General features: G+C 42.9%; 1 protein-coding gene and 5 non-coding genes across 6 annotated transcripts; all 6 read right to left on the bottom strand.

The window, feature by feature from the left end:
- Positions 1 to 7: 7 nt before the first annotated feature.
- vps37a (VPS37A subunit of ESCRT-I) lies at positions 8 to 8,395 on the bottom strand. The gene is made up of 12 exons (XM_038981573.1): positions 7,819 to 8,395; positions 7,256 to 7,330; positions 6,826 to 6,943; positions 6,486 to 6,586; positions 5,986 to 6,187; positions 5,496 to 5,566; positions 2,928 to 3,055; positions 2,137 to 2,195; positions 1,624 to 1,692; positions 1,142 to 1,285; positions 618 to 734; positions 8 to 379 (listed from the first exon to the last, which is right to left on the bottom strand). The coding sequence occupies exons 1-11, from the start codon at positions 7,926 to 7,928 to the stop codon at positions 654 to 656; spliced, it is 1,158 nt and encodes a 385-aa protein (XP_038837501.1). The 5' UTR covers positions 7,929 to 8,395; the 3' UTR covers positions 8 to 379; positions 618 to 653.
- A 558-nt stretch (positions 8,396 to 8,953) lies between these two features.
- On the bottom strand, positions 8,954 to 9,169 carry LOC120035199. Its single transcript, XR_005474121.1, has one exon. It is a non-coding gene; the product is annotated as a small nucleolar RNA U3 (small nucleolar RNA).
- Positions 9,170 to 9,668: 499 nt separating this feature from the next.
- LOC120035198 lies at positions 9,669 to 9,884 on the bottom strand. Its single transcript, XR_005474120.1, has one exon. It is a non-coding gene; the product is annotated as a small nucleolar RNA U3 (small nucleolar RNA).
- A 520-nt stretch (positions 9,885 to 10,404) lies between these two features.
- LOC120035195 lies at positions 10,405 to 10,620 on the bottom strand. Its single transcript, XR_005474117.1, has one exon. It is a non-coding gene; the product is annotated as a small nucleolar RNA U3 (small nucleolar RNA).
- Positions 10,621 to 11,119: 499 nt separating this feature from the next.
- On the bottom strand, positions 11,120 to 11,335 carry LOC120035197. The gene has a single exon (XR_005474119.1). It is a non-coding gene; the product is annotated as a small nucleolar RNA U3 (small nucleolar RNA).
- Positions 11,336 to 11,853: 518 nt separating this feature from the next.
- LOC120035194 lies at positions 11,854 to 12,069 on the bottom strand. Its single transcript, XR_005474116.1, has one exon. It is a non-coding gene; the product is annotated as a small nucleolar RNA U3 (small nucleolar RNA).
- Between the last annotated feature and the right edge of the window lie 2,090 nt (positions 12,070 to 14,159).

Below are 14,159 nucleotides of genomic sequence, written 5' to 3'. Positions count from 1 at the left end.
GGAATTCTTAGTAAACAAATGTTCTGAATGGTTTATTAACCTAAAGAAATTAAATAACATAGTACAAGGTGTCTTTGATTATAATAAAGCCTATTATTAACATTATTTAAATACAGTATCCGTTGTAGTTGGGTGTCCGGCAGCGTTAGCAAACTCATCGTCCAAATTCAAGTAGGTACGTATGTATGAGACAAGTCCCAAACCATCATCATCATCACTGGAAACTGTATACTGAAATTAGTTCAAAAGCCTAGTTCAGGATTACAATTCATACCACAATGGTTGCTTCTTAGCCTCTCAACACCAAGATGTGCTTCTCGTCTCTTTAGGGGTGTGTTGCTGGCAGATAAAACATACTTGAGAAGAGAAGAAATGCAGCCTATGATCAAGTAAGACAAAAATGGAACATTGTTAAACCCATCATTGATCTCAAGTATAGTCAGTCCTTACATCCATAGCTACATCTATGAATTTGAGAGGTTACACTTCTCCAGCTGTTTACCAAAAAATAAGCTTTGTAGTTGTTTGAATCTCAGATTGCCCCTTTAAGGTCAGATTCCATAAACCCTTTCGTACAGTATGTACTTCATCCAACAGAGTAGCGTTAGTGTGTTTACCTTTTATAAACATGTGTGAGGGGAAGGGGACGGGGCTCAGTGGCTGCTGGGGAACTGTCCGTGTGTGTTGATGGACTGTTGCAGCTTCTCCTCTTTGGCCCTTCTGCTGTGGCAGAGCTGTACAGCGAGAACACACACACGTCCAAATATGAAATCAAACATTGACTACTGTGTAACAGACAGTATTTACATAGAATCCCATTTCCTGGTTGTTTACTTGTTGCAGTACACCTTGTTCATATTACCACAGAGATGTTTATACAGACTCTCCATACACAACAGCTCAATGCTTCCCGGCTCTCTCTTCGTGGACTATGTTATGATCCTTCTCTTCTAACTCTGCTAGTTCAGTTACTGGTGAAAGACAGACATATCCATCCCCACACTATAGAATGCTGATACCGTTTTGACAACAAAGACGTGTTGAAAAATACATCTGCGGTAGAATTCTGCAGTGTGCTGGTATCAGTCTTTCATGACTTTGTCAGCTTGTTGACTTGACTTTGACAGTTAGTTCAGTTTACCGTCCTCTTCTCCATGAAGTTGGCCAGGAAGTCGTCGATGTCCGTCTTGCCCTCCAGGAAGCTCTCGGCCGTCTCCTCTGACTCCTCCTCCGCCTGGTGGGCTGCCACCTTCAGACGAGCCTGCAGGGCACTCAGGCTGCAGCTCTGGAGAACAACACAAGTTGATAGGACGACACTTAAAAAAACAACGTTATTTGGTTTTCAAACCTCAAAATGGACTCAAACGTCAAGCCACATCCACACCCCACAACATCAGCTGTGTTGTGAATAATCTATATGTTTCAACCCCAAAAACATGGACAAGATGAGCAGCGAATAAAACAACTCATGGACTGGGTCATGGACTGGGTTGTGGACTGGGTCGTGGACTGGGTTGTGGACTAGGTCGTGGACTGGGTCGTGGACTTGTCAATATTGATCTACTTTTGAGGTTTGAAAACATCTGATCATCACGTGTGTGTTTAGTGCAGGGAACACCTCACCTCACTGATGTCATGCTGTCTCTGCATCTTGGTCTCAAAGGCCGATTTGTTCTGGGTTAGCTGCTCGTACTGTCAACACAACAAATAAGAACAACTAGCGTTCACAACACAATATACCGTCTATAGCAGTAGGACTGATCCCGAACAACATTTCAACTTGGCTCAATGGTACAAGGTGGTATCAGCTATAACGTTAGTAACAAACTGACAGTTGTCATGAGACATTCATACAGGTAGAGTGTGATTGCTAACGTATATTGACAGACAGACCTTCTGCATTCATTAGCCAGTGAGTGTGTATTATTCAACGGCAGGTAGCCTAGTGGTTAGAGCATTGGGCCAGTAACCAAAAGGTTGCTAGATTGAATCCCCGAGCTGACAAGGTAAACATATGACGTTCTGCCCCTGAACAAGGCAGTTAAACCCACTGTTCCCCGTTAGGCCGTCATTGTAAATGAGAATTTGTCCTTAACTGACTTACCTAGTTAAATTTAAAAAAATACAAATTCTCACCTTGAACAGCATTTCTTGTCTTGTCCCCTCCAGCTGAGGTTCCAGCTGCAGGTTCTTCTCTGGGAGAGAGATGACCAAGACATGTCAGTGTGTGTCCCAGGGCAGCAGTGAACTCAGCTTCAACACTTCCCCACTTTCTAGCACACACTCATTTCACTACCTGCCCATATGAACTGACTGAGGATCTGTGTAACCATAGCGATTATGAGCTTGACACCAAAAGTGTCTCTCTGGGGACAGTTTGAGCATTTGGGCTCTCTGGGGACAGTTTGTGATTTTGGGCTCTCTGGGGACAGTTTGAGCATTTGGGCTCTCTGGGGACAGTTTGAGCATTTGGGCTCTCTGGGGACAGTTTGAGCATTTGGGCTCTCTGGGGACAGTTTGAGCATTTGGGCTCTCTGGGGACAGTTTGAGCATTTGGGCTCTCTGGGGACAGTTTGAGCATTTGGGCTCTCTGGGGACAGTTTGAGCATTTGGGCTCTCTGGGGACAGTTTGTGATTTTGGGCTCCTGGGATAGTAGCGCTTCATCTCCTTACTGAGTCAGATGAACTCATAGATAAAAAATGTTATGTCTCTGTGTGCAGTTTGAAGGGAGTTGTAGGTCGTTTCTGGAGCCGTTGCTAACTAGCGTTAGCATAACTGGAAGCTCATAATAACCATGGTCCTTGCTCTAGCATTTGTTTGTGTACACATGGTGGGTCACAAGAAAACACTAAAGGCTTTGGCTTTACAGTGTCACCCACTGCCCAGTCAAGTTTAGCAAACACCACTAGTGTGTAGGGAGACTCACTGGCCATGTCCACGATGCTGTTGACCAGCTCCTCCTTGTCAGTGGTGACCTGTTTGAGCTGGGGCAGACACACAAACAACTCCAGCAGCACGTTCTCCTGCTCACTCATGTCCTTCAGCTGGGACACACTGGGGACAATACACACACAGTCAGTCAGTCAGTCAGAGAGGGATATGGTGGGACAGATGGATGAAATCATACCTTGAAGGCAGAACCCAGTGTGTCAGAGTGAGCAAAGAGCTGTCGCCCACTCTCAGCTATGATGTGGGCGTGCCCCAAGGGTCAATACTGGGGCCCCTCCTATTCAGCCTGTACATTAATGATCTGCCTTCTGTCTGTACTGGGTCTGAAGTTCAAATGTATGCAGATGATACAGTGATATATGTACATGCAAAGAGCAAACAACAAGCTGCACAAGAACTCACTACTGTAATGGTCCAGTTTACAAAGTGGCTCAGTGACTCATGTTTGCATCTCAATGTGAAAAAAAAAGTCTGCATGTTCCTCACAAAGAGGACAACTGATGCTGCTGAGCCAGATGTCTGTGTCAGGGGAAAAGCTCCACGTGGTATCCGATTTTAAGTACCTTGGAATCATACTTGATTCCAACCTCTTATAAAAAGTAGGTGAACAAGGTAACTCAAATAACCAAATTCAACTAAGCTAATTTGCGATTCATGCGAAATTGTTTGACTACAGAGGTAGAAAAACTGTACTTCAAATCTATGATACTCCCCCACTTAACATACTGCTTGACTAGTTGGGCCCAAGCTTGCTGTACAACATTAAAACCCATTCAGTCTGTCTACAAACAGGCTCTCAAAGTGCTTGATAGGAAGCCCAATAGCCATCATCACTGTTACATCCTCAAAAAGCATGAGCTCCTGAGTTGGGAAAATCTTGTGTAATAAACTGATGCATGTCTTGTATTCAAGATCCTAAATGGCCTGGCTCCTCCTCCACTCAGGACTTTTGTTAAACAGAAAACCCAAACCCATGGCAGCAGATCCACAAGGTCTGCCATGAGAGGTGACTGTATTGTTCCCTTAAGGAAAAGCACCTTTAGTCAATCTGCTTTCTCTGTGAGAGCTTCCCATGTCTGGAACATACTGCAATCAGACACAAACAACTGCACCACCTATCACATCTTCACAAAAAACATGAAGACATGGCTAAAGGCCAATCAGACTTGAACATAATCCCTATCTTTGTATTGCCTCTTTCCATGTTGTCTGTAGCTTGTGTGGTGTGGAAACACTGTTGCTTTTACATATTTTGTTTAGTTGCTTTCTGTGTTATGCTGCTCTGTCTGCGTGCTGCTTGTTCTATGTTTCTCTGTCTGCGTGCTACGTGTTGCTTGTCCTATGTTGCTTTGTTTGCGTGCTGCTTGTTCTATGTTTCTCTGTCTGCGTGCTGCTTGTTCTATGTTTCTCTGTCTGTGTGCTATGTGTTGCTTGTTCTATGTTTCTTTTTCTGTGTGCTACGTGTTGCTTGTCCTATTTTTCTCTGTCTGCGTGCTACGTGTTGCTTGTCCTATTTTTCTCTGTCTGCGTGATACGTGTTTCTTGTCATATGTTTCTCTGTCTGCGTGCTACGTGTTGCTTGTCCTATTTTTCTCTGTCTGCGTGATACGTGTTTCTTGTCATATGTTTCTCTGTCTGCGTGATACGTGTTTCTTGTCATATGTTTCTCTGTCTGCGTGCTACGTGTTGCTTGTCCTATGTTACTTTGTCTGCGTGCTACAGGTTGCTCCTATGTTTCTGTCTGCGTGCTACATGTTGCTTGTTCTATGTTCTCTGTCTGCGTGCTACGTGTTGCTTGTCCTATGTTACTCTGTCTGCGTGCTACGTGTTGCTTGTAAATATGTTTCTCTGTCTGCGTGCTACGTGTTGCTTGTCCTATCGTTTCTCTGTCTGCCTGTTGCTTGTTATATGTTGCTCTTTCTGCATGCTACGTGTTGCTTGTCCTATGTTGCTCTGCATGTGCTTACTGCTCATTGTTTGTCTGTATTGATATTGTCATTGTTTTTAATAACCTGCCCAGAGACTGCGGTTGAAAATTAGCCGGCTGGCTAAACTGGCACTTTTACTGAAACGTCCCTGTAAAAATACAAATAAATAACTCAAACACGGGAGAGGAAAGCGCTGATATGTAGGTTGATGTGGGATTAAGTGATGGGAACCCAAACATGAAGGTTCAGAATTGGAATACAATATAACTTTATTGTCCAAACAAGATGGAATATCCCTGATTGATCATTGGCTGTCAATTATTTACATGCCTATCAGTGAAAGCTGGTGGGACGATGTATAGGACGGGTTCATTGAAATGGCTGGAATGGAATACATGGAACGAAGTCAAACATGTGGTTTCCATATGTTTGATACCATTCCAGCCATTTCAATGAGCCTGTCCTCCTATAGCTCCTCCCACCAGTCTCCACTGAAACCTATATACATATCATTATATCTAAACGTTTATTTGAGTCGTGTCCTCATACGTTACATTTGGACTCAGCGGCCCAAAAAGTGGGCGACGTATTAAACTCCAGTGGCAGAATGCACATACCTCATTTCAGACAGCTCAGGAAATGTTTCAGGAATCTCAGGCATCTTGTACATGTGGCCGTTCAACCCAGCCTGTTGCAGACAGAGTGATATCACGTCTTATGTAGCTAACCAACACATAAAACAAGTAGCTAAGCACTTGACCATCACAGCAGTACTCCAGTACAGAAGCTCTAGTCCGCAGGTGACTGACAGGCCTCAGTGCCTGGCAACAGTTGTTAGGGTATTGTGTGCTTAGGGCTGGTGGTGAGGTGTTTTGAAAATAAAGTATAATAATATAATAGATGCCCCCAATGATTCTAACTAGAAGAACAGGTCAGTATGTGGGTATTTGTCTGTCCTGATGAAACATTACTACATTAAACCTCTTGGGGCGTCTAAACTGCATGCCAAGTAGTCTCCTTAACTTATACATTTAGATATTATGTCGGTATTAGCCAGATATCTACTGGGTAAACTACACTTCAATGAACCTGTGGTAGTGCGTTTACCTGGGAGTCTGCGGTGGGTACGGGGAGAGGCAGGTCGGTGATGAGGCCGTAGACAGGGGCTGCTGCCCAGGGAGGGCAGTGACCGTGAGCTCCCTCTACACCCGCGTGGGGCATGGGAGGAGGGGTGGGGCCCACGGGGCACAGCCCGTAGTGGAAGCTCTGTGTGGGGTAGGGAGGCATTCCCGACGGCTTGTACATGTTACTGCACCACAGAGAGAGATGGCAGGGAGGAAAGATGGGAGAAACAGAAAGCTGATGAGAATGGGTTCCCTTTCTGAAGAAACTGTACTCAGTTAAATGACACTAGTCACTGAGCTAGTCTTTCTGCCTCCTTGTATCCTTCACTGTAAAGCTATGGCAGTTATTATGGCCGTCTCATGTGACTTTTTACACCTTTTGATCGTCCTTTCATTGCGTATTACATGCAACCCAAATAATTTGCCTTCAACGGCCAACAAAGGATTACATGATGACATGTTATGTGTGTGTGTGGTACTGACTAAGGGAAGCCGGTGGGGCCAGACGTCAGGACCGGTGGACTCTTCCAGAACTCATCCAGGAGACTCTGGATGACTTTGCCCAGATCTGAGTGCATTCCAAACTGAGAACAAATTAACATAGGCCTGTTAGCTTCATGACAAGCACATGAATACCAGATATTTGCATCCATGTCAACACCTGCCCTTATACAGACAATGAACTAGTAACGAAACAAGTATAAATACCTAGAGAAAAACATAAAATGGTTACCATTCAGATCACCACAGATTTTGCTACCCTTGTCTCTTGTATTGTTGACGTAGACCTAAATAACATCATATCTAGTTGAGAAGTACTTACATTGGTAATGAGGGGGCTGGTAACCATGGTGCCATTGTTGCTGTCTACCAGGTGATGTCCTACTGGAGGGTACACACTGACTACTGGTTTCTCCTGGGGAAACTGAGGCGGAAGCAAACTGCAGAGGATGAGAAAGAGAAGAGGGAGATAGGGGGGAGAAAGGTAGAGAGAGAGGTCATTAACAGTGATAGTAGCCTATGAGTTCTGAGGGTTTGAGTCCTATTGATCCTGCAAGAAATAATCAACAAGTCAGACATAGCCAGGTAAATGTAAGATGAACCTAGCTCTACTGTAAACCAATGGCAGGATGAGCTATTGGGGTTTACATACATGTTGACACTGATAGGACAACATGCTCATTTGTTGATGCTAAAACGTAAACATGTATGCATCTGTTAATGCTAACTCTGTAAACGTGCAGCTCACTCACATGTTGACGCTGATGGTTGAGTTGTTGACTGTGAAAGGGATTCTGTACTCCACATCTTTCTGGATCTCTGCTAAGCTGTAGGAGAAGAAAACCAAAACATATAACGTTAGATACAAACCAGTTTATCCACCTTACACACAATACTTTGAAATGTGCCAACACGTCAATCCAAAACGTATTTAGCTAGCTAGAATATTGGAAAAGATAGTGACATACATGTTATACATTAGACATATTGTTCATATTAGTTACATAACGTTACAATTATGTCACCTATAAAGTTAGGCTGAATATCTAGAAGAGAGCTGAGAGGCACCTCTCTCTAATGTTACTTGTAAACAATACATACTACTTGAATCTGACCTAGTCCCATCAACTGTCGGTGTTGCGATGGGGGGCACTAACGTCAGCTAGCTAGCTAGACATCGCACGATACACACTAATTACACCTTGTGACAACGCTTTAAATAGTAGCAAATACTTTAGCTAGCTATCAAGGCTGACAAGCCACGGATTAGCCATAACTAGCTAGTTAGCATTGCTAGTACGTGATGTTGATTTACCTGGAGTGGGCAGCTTTGAGAGACTCGATCTGTCGTTGTCTTTGTTGCTGCAAGCTATTTAGAGGTGGGAGAGGTCCGGAACCCTTGGATAAGGGGAAAAGCCAGTTCATCCTACTCTGGCTGGGCACGAGCTTGAACTTAATGACTAGCTAGCTAATGAATTAATAAATCACTATCCAGCCTCAACAAGAACAGACGAGACAGACAAGGGAAGGAGAAAACCCCGTCGAGATGTAGCAAATGTTCGCTAACCTGTACCTTCTAGCTACTTGCACAGCGATAACTCGGTTTGGCATATCTTAGATGGTCGTAAAAAATAACTATTCAGTTTCTCCGCTTGAAGCATTTATCCAAAATTGGCACTGTCATTCTTGGTAAGCTTAGTAGCTACCGAGCACACAAACGGATAATAGGAAGACAACAACCCTCGTTGTGTACGAGCATGATTAAGTAGTTTGCGTACTACCTCACTGTACACAAAGAAACCAGGAAGGTAAATTGACAAGTATTTTTGTGAAAAAAAAATAACTATACTGAGACATATGTTTCAAAGGAAGAACATTATTTATGCAAATGTAACATAATTGTAATGTTTTTTTTTACATTCTCCGCATCAGGAGTTGAGAGGTCAATGCGCATACTTCAGTGACGTCACCGTATGTTTTACAGTTTGTACCACAGCATTCCTATGGTTTCTACTGTCACTACAAAGAACATCGATTGGGCAATGGGGGAAAAAATACTCTAGAAGATTTAAGAACTGCACCTCTAATTAAGTTAACATTACTTTATCATGACCTAGTGAAAGAATACATTGTATGTTTTCACTCTTATATAAGCCTAATGATAAAGTAAATACTATGATAACAGCCGGCACATAAACGTTATTATGCCACCTACTATTACATATAATCTATACATACTGCTTGTTATTATCAGTGTTCTTGTTTTATTTACACAGAAGGTAGAGTTCTGACTGTATTAAAATCACATATCTCCTGTACAACGTCATAGCAAGGCGGACAACAAGAACATTAAACGGTATTGAAACCAACTGTTACTGTGATAAACCATGTATTAACCTGAACTAGAGGACAAGTTTGGTACATGTTAATATTGACAGTATTTAGAGCTAACCACTCTGATCATATTCCCTCCCTCAATGCTCCACAAGGAAGCAAAGAACGGTCATCAATGGCAGAAAGCGGATGAACTGAATCATTACTCAAAGCCCGCTTCGCGCTCAGAAGGGAATATCGCATCTCATCATCATGGATAGCGAGACCAAACACTTTAGAAACACATTTCTCAAGTCAAGAACTATAGAAATGATCCCTGAAAGTATAGTCTTACTTGAATACGGGGCGAGCGAGGCTAAGCTATATCGGAGCTGTCATTCTTACTAACGGTGTCACACCATATAAAGAGCACACTATAGGACCACGTGGCTGAAATGAAGCTTATCGGGCTACAAACAGTTGTTATACCCAAGAAAGCTTCACAAAATACATGTTCAAGTTGCTCCACAATAGAACTTTGCAAATGAGGGAGGTGCCAGCGGGTAATAGTGCAGTTTTTAGGGGACTGCTTATTGGCTGAAAACGTCAATGGCCCACAATAGAGAAAATACAATTTAGATATAAAATGTAATTGAACAATTGGAATTCGAACTGGATTGGCATGATGGAGATTGCTTTGCAATAAATGTTCTATGCAATACTACGTCTGATATTGAACAGCATTGAAGCCAGCTGAACAATTTTCATGAAATAATAACTGACATCCAGATGAGTTGTAACAGTGTACGTAAACCTAATGATTCGTTTGATATTCAACAATATTTAGAGCTAACCACTCTGATCATATTCCCTCCCTCAATGCTCCACAAGGAAGCAAAGAACGGTCATCAATGGCAGAAAGCGGATGAACTGAATCATTACTCAAAGCCCGCTTCGCGCTCAGAAGGGAATATCGCGTCTCATCATCGTGGATAGCGAGACCAAACAATTTAGAAACACATTTCTCAAGTCAAGAACTATAGAAATGATCCCTGAAAGTATAGTCTTAATTAAAATTAGGGCGAGCGAGGCTAGCGTATATCGGAGCTGTTATTTTCACTAACGGTTTCCCACCGTACAAAGAGCACACTATAGGACCACGTGGCCGAAATGAATGCTTATCGGGCTACTTTTCATCAATAGGTCACATATGGAATCAGTTATTGTCGTGTTTTATGCCCAAGAAAGCTTCACAAAATACATTTTCAAGTTGCTTCCACAATAGAACTTTGCAAATGAGGGAGGTGCCAGAAGGTACTCATTGCAGTTGTTATGGGACTGGCATTGGCTGAAAAAGTCAATGGCCTACAATAGAGAAAATACAAGAAAATCAAATGTAGAAATCAAATGTAATTGAAAAGGTAGAGTTCTGACTGTATTAAAATCACATATCTCCTGTACAACGTCATAGCAAGGCGGACAACAAGAACATTAAACAGTATTGAAACTGTTACTGTGATAAACCATGTATTAACCTGAACTAGAGGACAAGTTTGGTACATGTTAATATTGACAATATTTAGAGCTAACCACTCTGATCATATTCCCTCCCTCAATGCTCCACAAGGAAGCAAAGAACGGTCATCAATGGCAGAAAGCAGATGAACTGAATCATTACTCAAAGCCCGCTTCGCGCTCAGAAGGGAATATCGCATCTCATCATCGTGGGTAGCGAGACCAAACAATTTAGAAACACATTTCTCAAGTCAAGAACTATAGAAATGATCCCTGAAAGTATAGTCTTACTTGAATACGGGGCGAGCGAGGCTAAGCTATATCGGAGCTGTCATTCTTACTAACGGTGTCACACCATATAAAGAGCACACTATAGGACCACGTGGCTGAAATGAAGCTTATCGGGCTACAAACAGTTGTTATACCCAAGAAAGCTTCACAAAATACATGTTCAAGTTGCTCCACAATAGAACTTTGCAAATGAGGGAGGTGCCAGCGGGTAATAGTGCAGTTTTTAGGGGACTGCTTATTGGCTGAAAACGTCAATGGCCCACAATAGAGAAAATACAATTTAGATATAAAATGTAATTGAACAATTGGAATTCGAACTGGATTGGCATGATGGAGATTGCTTTGCAATAAATGTTCTATGCAATACTACGTCTGATATTGAACAGCATTGAAGCCAGCTGAACAATTTTCATGAAATAACAACTGACATCCAGATGAGTTGTAACAGTGTACGTAAACCTAATGATTCGTTTGATATTCAACAATATTTAGAGCTAACCACTCTGATCATATTCCCTCCCTCAATGCTCCACAAGGAAGCAAAGAACGGTCATCAATGGCAGAAAGCGGATGAACTGAATCATTACTCAAAGCCCGCTTCGCGCTCAGAAGGGAATATCGCGTCTCATCATCGTGGATAGCGAGACCAAACAATTTAGAAACACATTTCTCAAGTCAAGAACTATAGAAATGATCCCTGAAAGTATAGTCTTAATTAAAAATAGGGCGAGCGAGGCTAGCGTATATCGGAGCTGTTATTTTCACTAACGGTTTCCCACCGTACAAAGAGCACACTATAGGACCACGTGGCCGAAATGAAGCTTATCGGGCTACTTTTCATCAATAGGTCACATATGGAATCAGTTATTGTCGTGTTTTATGCCCAAGAAAGCTTCACAAAATACATTTTCAAGTTGCTCCACAATAGAACTTTGCAAATGAGGGAGGTGCCAGAAGGTACTCATTGCAGTTGTTATGGGACTGGCATTGGCTGAAAAAGTCAATGGCCTACAATAGAGAAAATACAAGAAAATCAAATGTAGAAATCAAATGTAATTGAAAAGGTAGAGTTCTGACTGTATTAAAATCACATATCTCCTGTACAACGTCATAGCAAGGCGGACAACAAGAACATTAAACAGTATTGAAACTGTTACTGTGATAAACCATGTATTAACCTGAACTAGAGGACAAGTTTGGTACATGTTAATATTGACAATATTTAGAGCTAACCACTCTGATCATATTCCCTCCCTCAATGCTCCACAAGGAAGCAAAGAACGGTCATCAATGGCAGAAAGCAGATGAACTGAATCATTACTCAAAGCCCGCTTCGCGCTCAGAAGGGAATATCGCATCTCATCATCGTGGGTAGCGAGACCAAACAATTTAGAAACACATTTCTCAAGTCAAGAACTATAGAAATGATCCCTGAAAGTATAGTCTTAAGTTCTAAACGTGCGAGCAAGGGTAGGCCATGTTGGCGCAATCATTCTGACTGACGGTTTCACAGCTCCCTCCCTCACTGTCACTACCTACAGTCGCTTCTCACTGTATACAGAGCGCGATACAGCAGCACGTGGCAGCAGCCTTACTATTGACTTTTTTTTCTTCAGGTATCACATTGTATTAAATGAAAGTAACAGTTCATAATCATATAATATAATTTACTGGCTCACAAAAAGCACACATGTCCCAGATTCACAGAATACATTCTCTAGTTGCCTAAAATTAAAAAATGGGAGGTACCTACCAGAGGCTGGTCAGCTTTTGGGCGACTATGACCATTGGCTGAAAAACCCAGTGGTATACGTTAGATAATATAATTATTGTTTTATATTGAACACAAATATAAACGTAACTAGAACAATTTAAACTAGTTTACTGTGATAGTTCATATAAGGAAATCGTTCAATTGAAATAAATAAATTACGCCATAACCAATGCATTTCACATGACAAAGGTGCCTTTTCAGCCCCCTCTTGTTCCCTGTTCCCCCTATGACTGCGTGACCACGCACGCCTCCAACTCATTCATCAAGTTTGCAGACGACACAACAGTAGTAGGCCTGAATACCAACAATGACGAGACATCCTACAGAAAGGAGGTGAGGGCCCTGGCGGAGTGGTGCCAGGAAAATACCCTCTCCCTCAACGTCAACAAAACGAAGGAGCTGATCGTGGACTTCAGGAAACAGCAGAAGGAGCATTCCCCTATCCACATCGACAGGACCGCAGTGGAGAAGGTGGAAAGCGTCAAGTTCCTCGGAATACACATCACTGACAATCTGAAATGGTCCACCCACACAGACAGCATGGTGAAGAAGGCGCAACAGCAATTCGGCTTGGCGCCCTAAGACCCTCACAAACATTTACAGATGCACAATTGAGAGCATCCGGCTGTATCACCGCCTGGTACGGCGGTGCACAACTGCACCGCCCGCAACACGCAGGGCCCTCCAGAGGGTGGTGCGGTCTGCACAACGCATCACTACGGTCACACTGCCTGCCCTCCATAGACCTGATGTCACAGGAAGGCCAAAAAGATCATCAAGGGCATCAACCACCCGAGGCACTGCCTGTTCACCCCGCTATCATCCAGAAGGCGAGGTCAGTACAGGTGCATCCGGCTGTATCAAAGCTGGGACCGAGAGACTGAAAACCAGCTTCTATCTCAAGGCCATCAGACTGTTAAATAGCCACCACTACCAGGTTACCACCCGATTACTCAACCCTGCACCTTAGAGGCTGCTGCCCTATATACATAGACATGGAATCACTGGCCACTTTAATAATGGAACACTAGTCACTTTAAAAATGTTTGAATACTGCTTTACTCATCTCATATGTATATACTGTATTCTATTCTACTGTATTTTAGTCAATGCCACTCCCGACATTGCTCGTTCTAATATTTCTTAATTCCATTCTTTTACTTTCAGATGTGTGTATTGTTGTGAATTGTTAGATACTACTGCACTGTTGGAGCTAGGAACACAAGCATTTCGTTACACATATTTAGCAGATGTTATTGCAGGTGTATGTGACCAATACAATTTGATTTGACTGAGCAGGGGCCCACCCACTGGGGAGCCAGGCCCAGCCAATCAGAACAAGTTTTCCCCACAAAAGGGCTTTTTTACAGACAGAAATACTCCTCAATTTCATCAGCTGTCTGGGTGGCTGGTCTCAGATGATTCCGCAGGTGAATAAGCCAGATGTGGAGGTCCTGGGCTGGCGTGGTTACACCTGGTCTGCGGTTGTGAGGCCGTTTGGACGTACTGCCAAATTCTGTCAAACAACGTTGAAGGTGGCTTATGGTAGAGAAATTAACATTCAATTCTCTGGCAAGAGCTCTGGTGGACATTCCTGCAGTCAGCAAGACAATTGCATGCTCCCTCAAAACTTGAGACATCTGCGGCATTGTGTTGTGGGACAAAACTGCACATTGTAGAGTGTCCTTTTATTGTCCCCAGCACAAGATGTAATGATCACGCTGTTTAATCAGCTTCTTGATATGCCACACCTGTCAGGTGGA

Source organism: Salvelinus namaycush, chromosome 42 (genome assembly GCF_016432855.1).
Source record: "Salvelinus namaycush isolate Seneca chromosome 42, SaNama_1.0, whole genome shotgun sequence".
Taxonomy (NCBI): Eukaryota; Metazoa; Chordata; class Actinopteri; order Salmoniformes; family Salmonidae; genus Salvelinus; species Salvelinus namaycush.
This window is presented reverse-complemented; position numbering and strand designations above follow the sequence as displayed.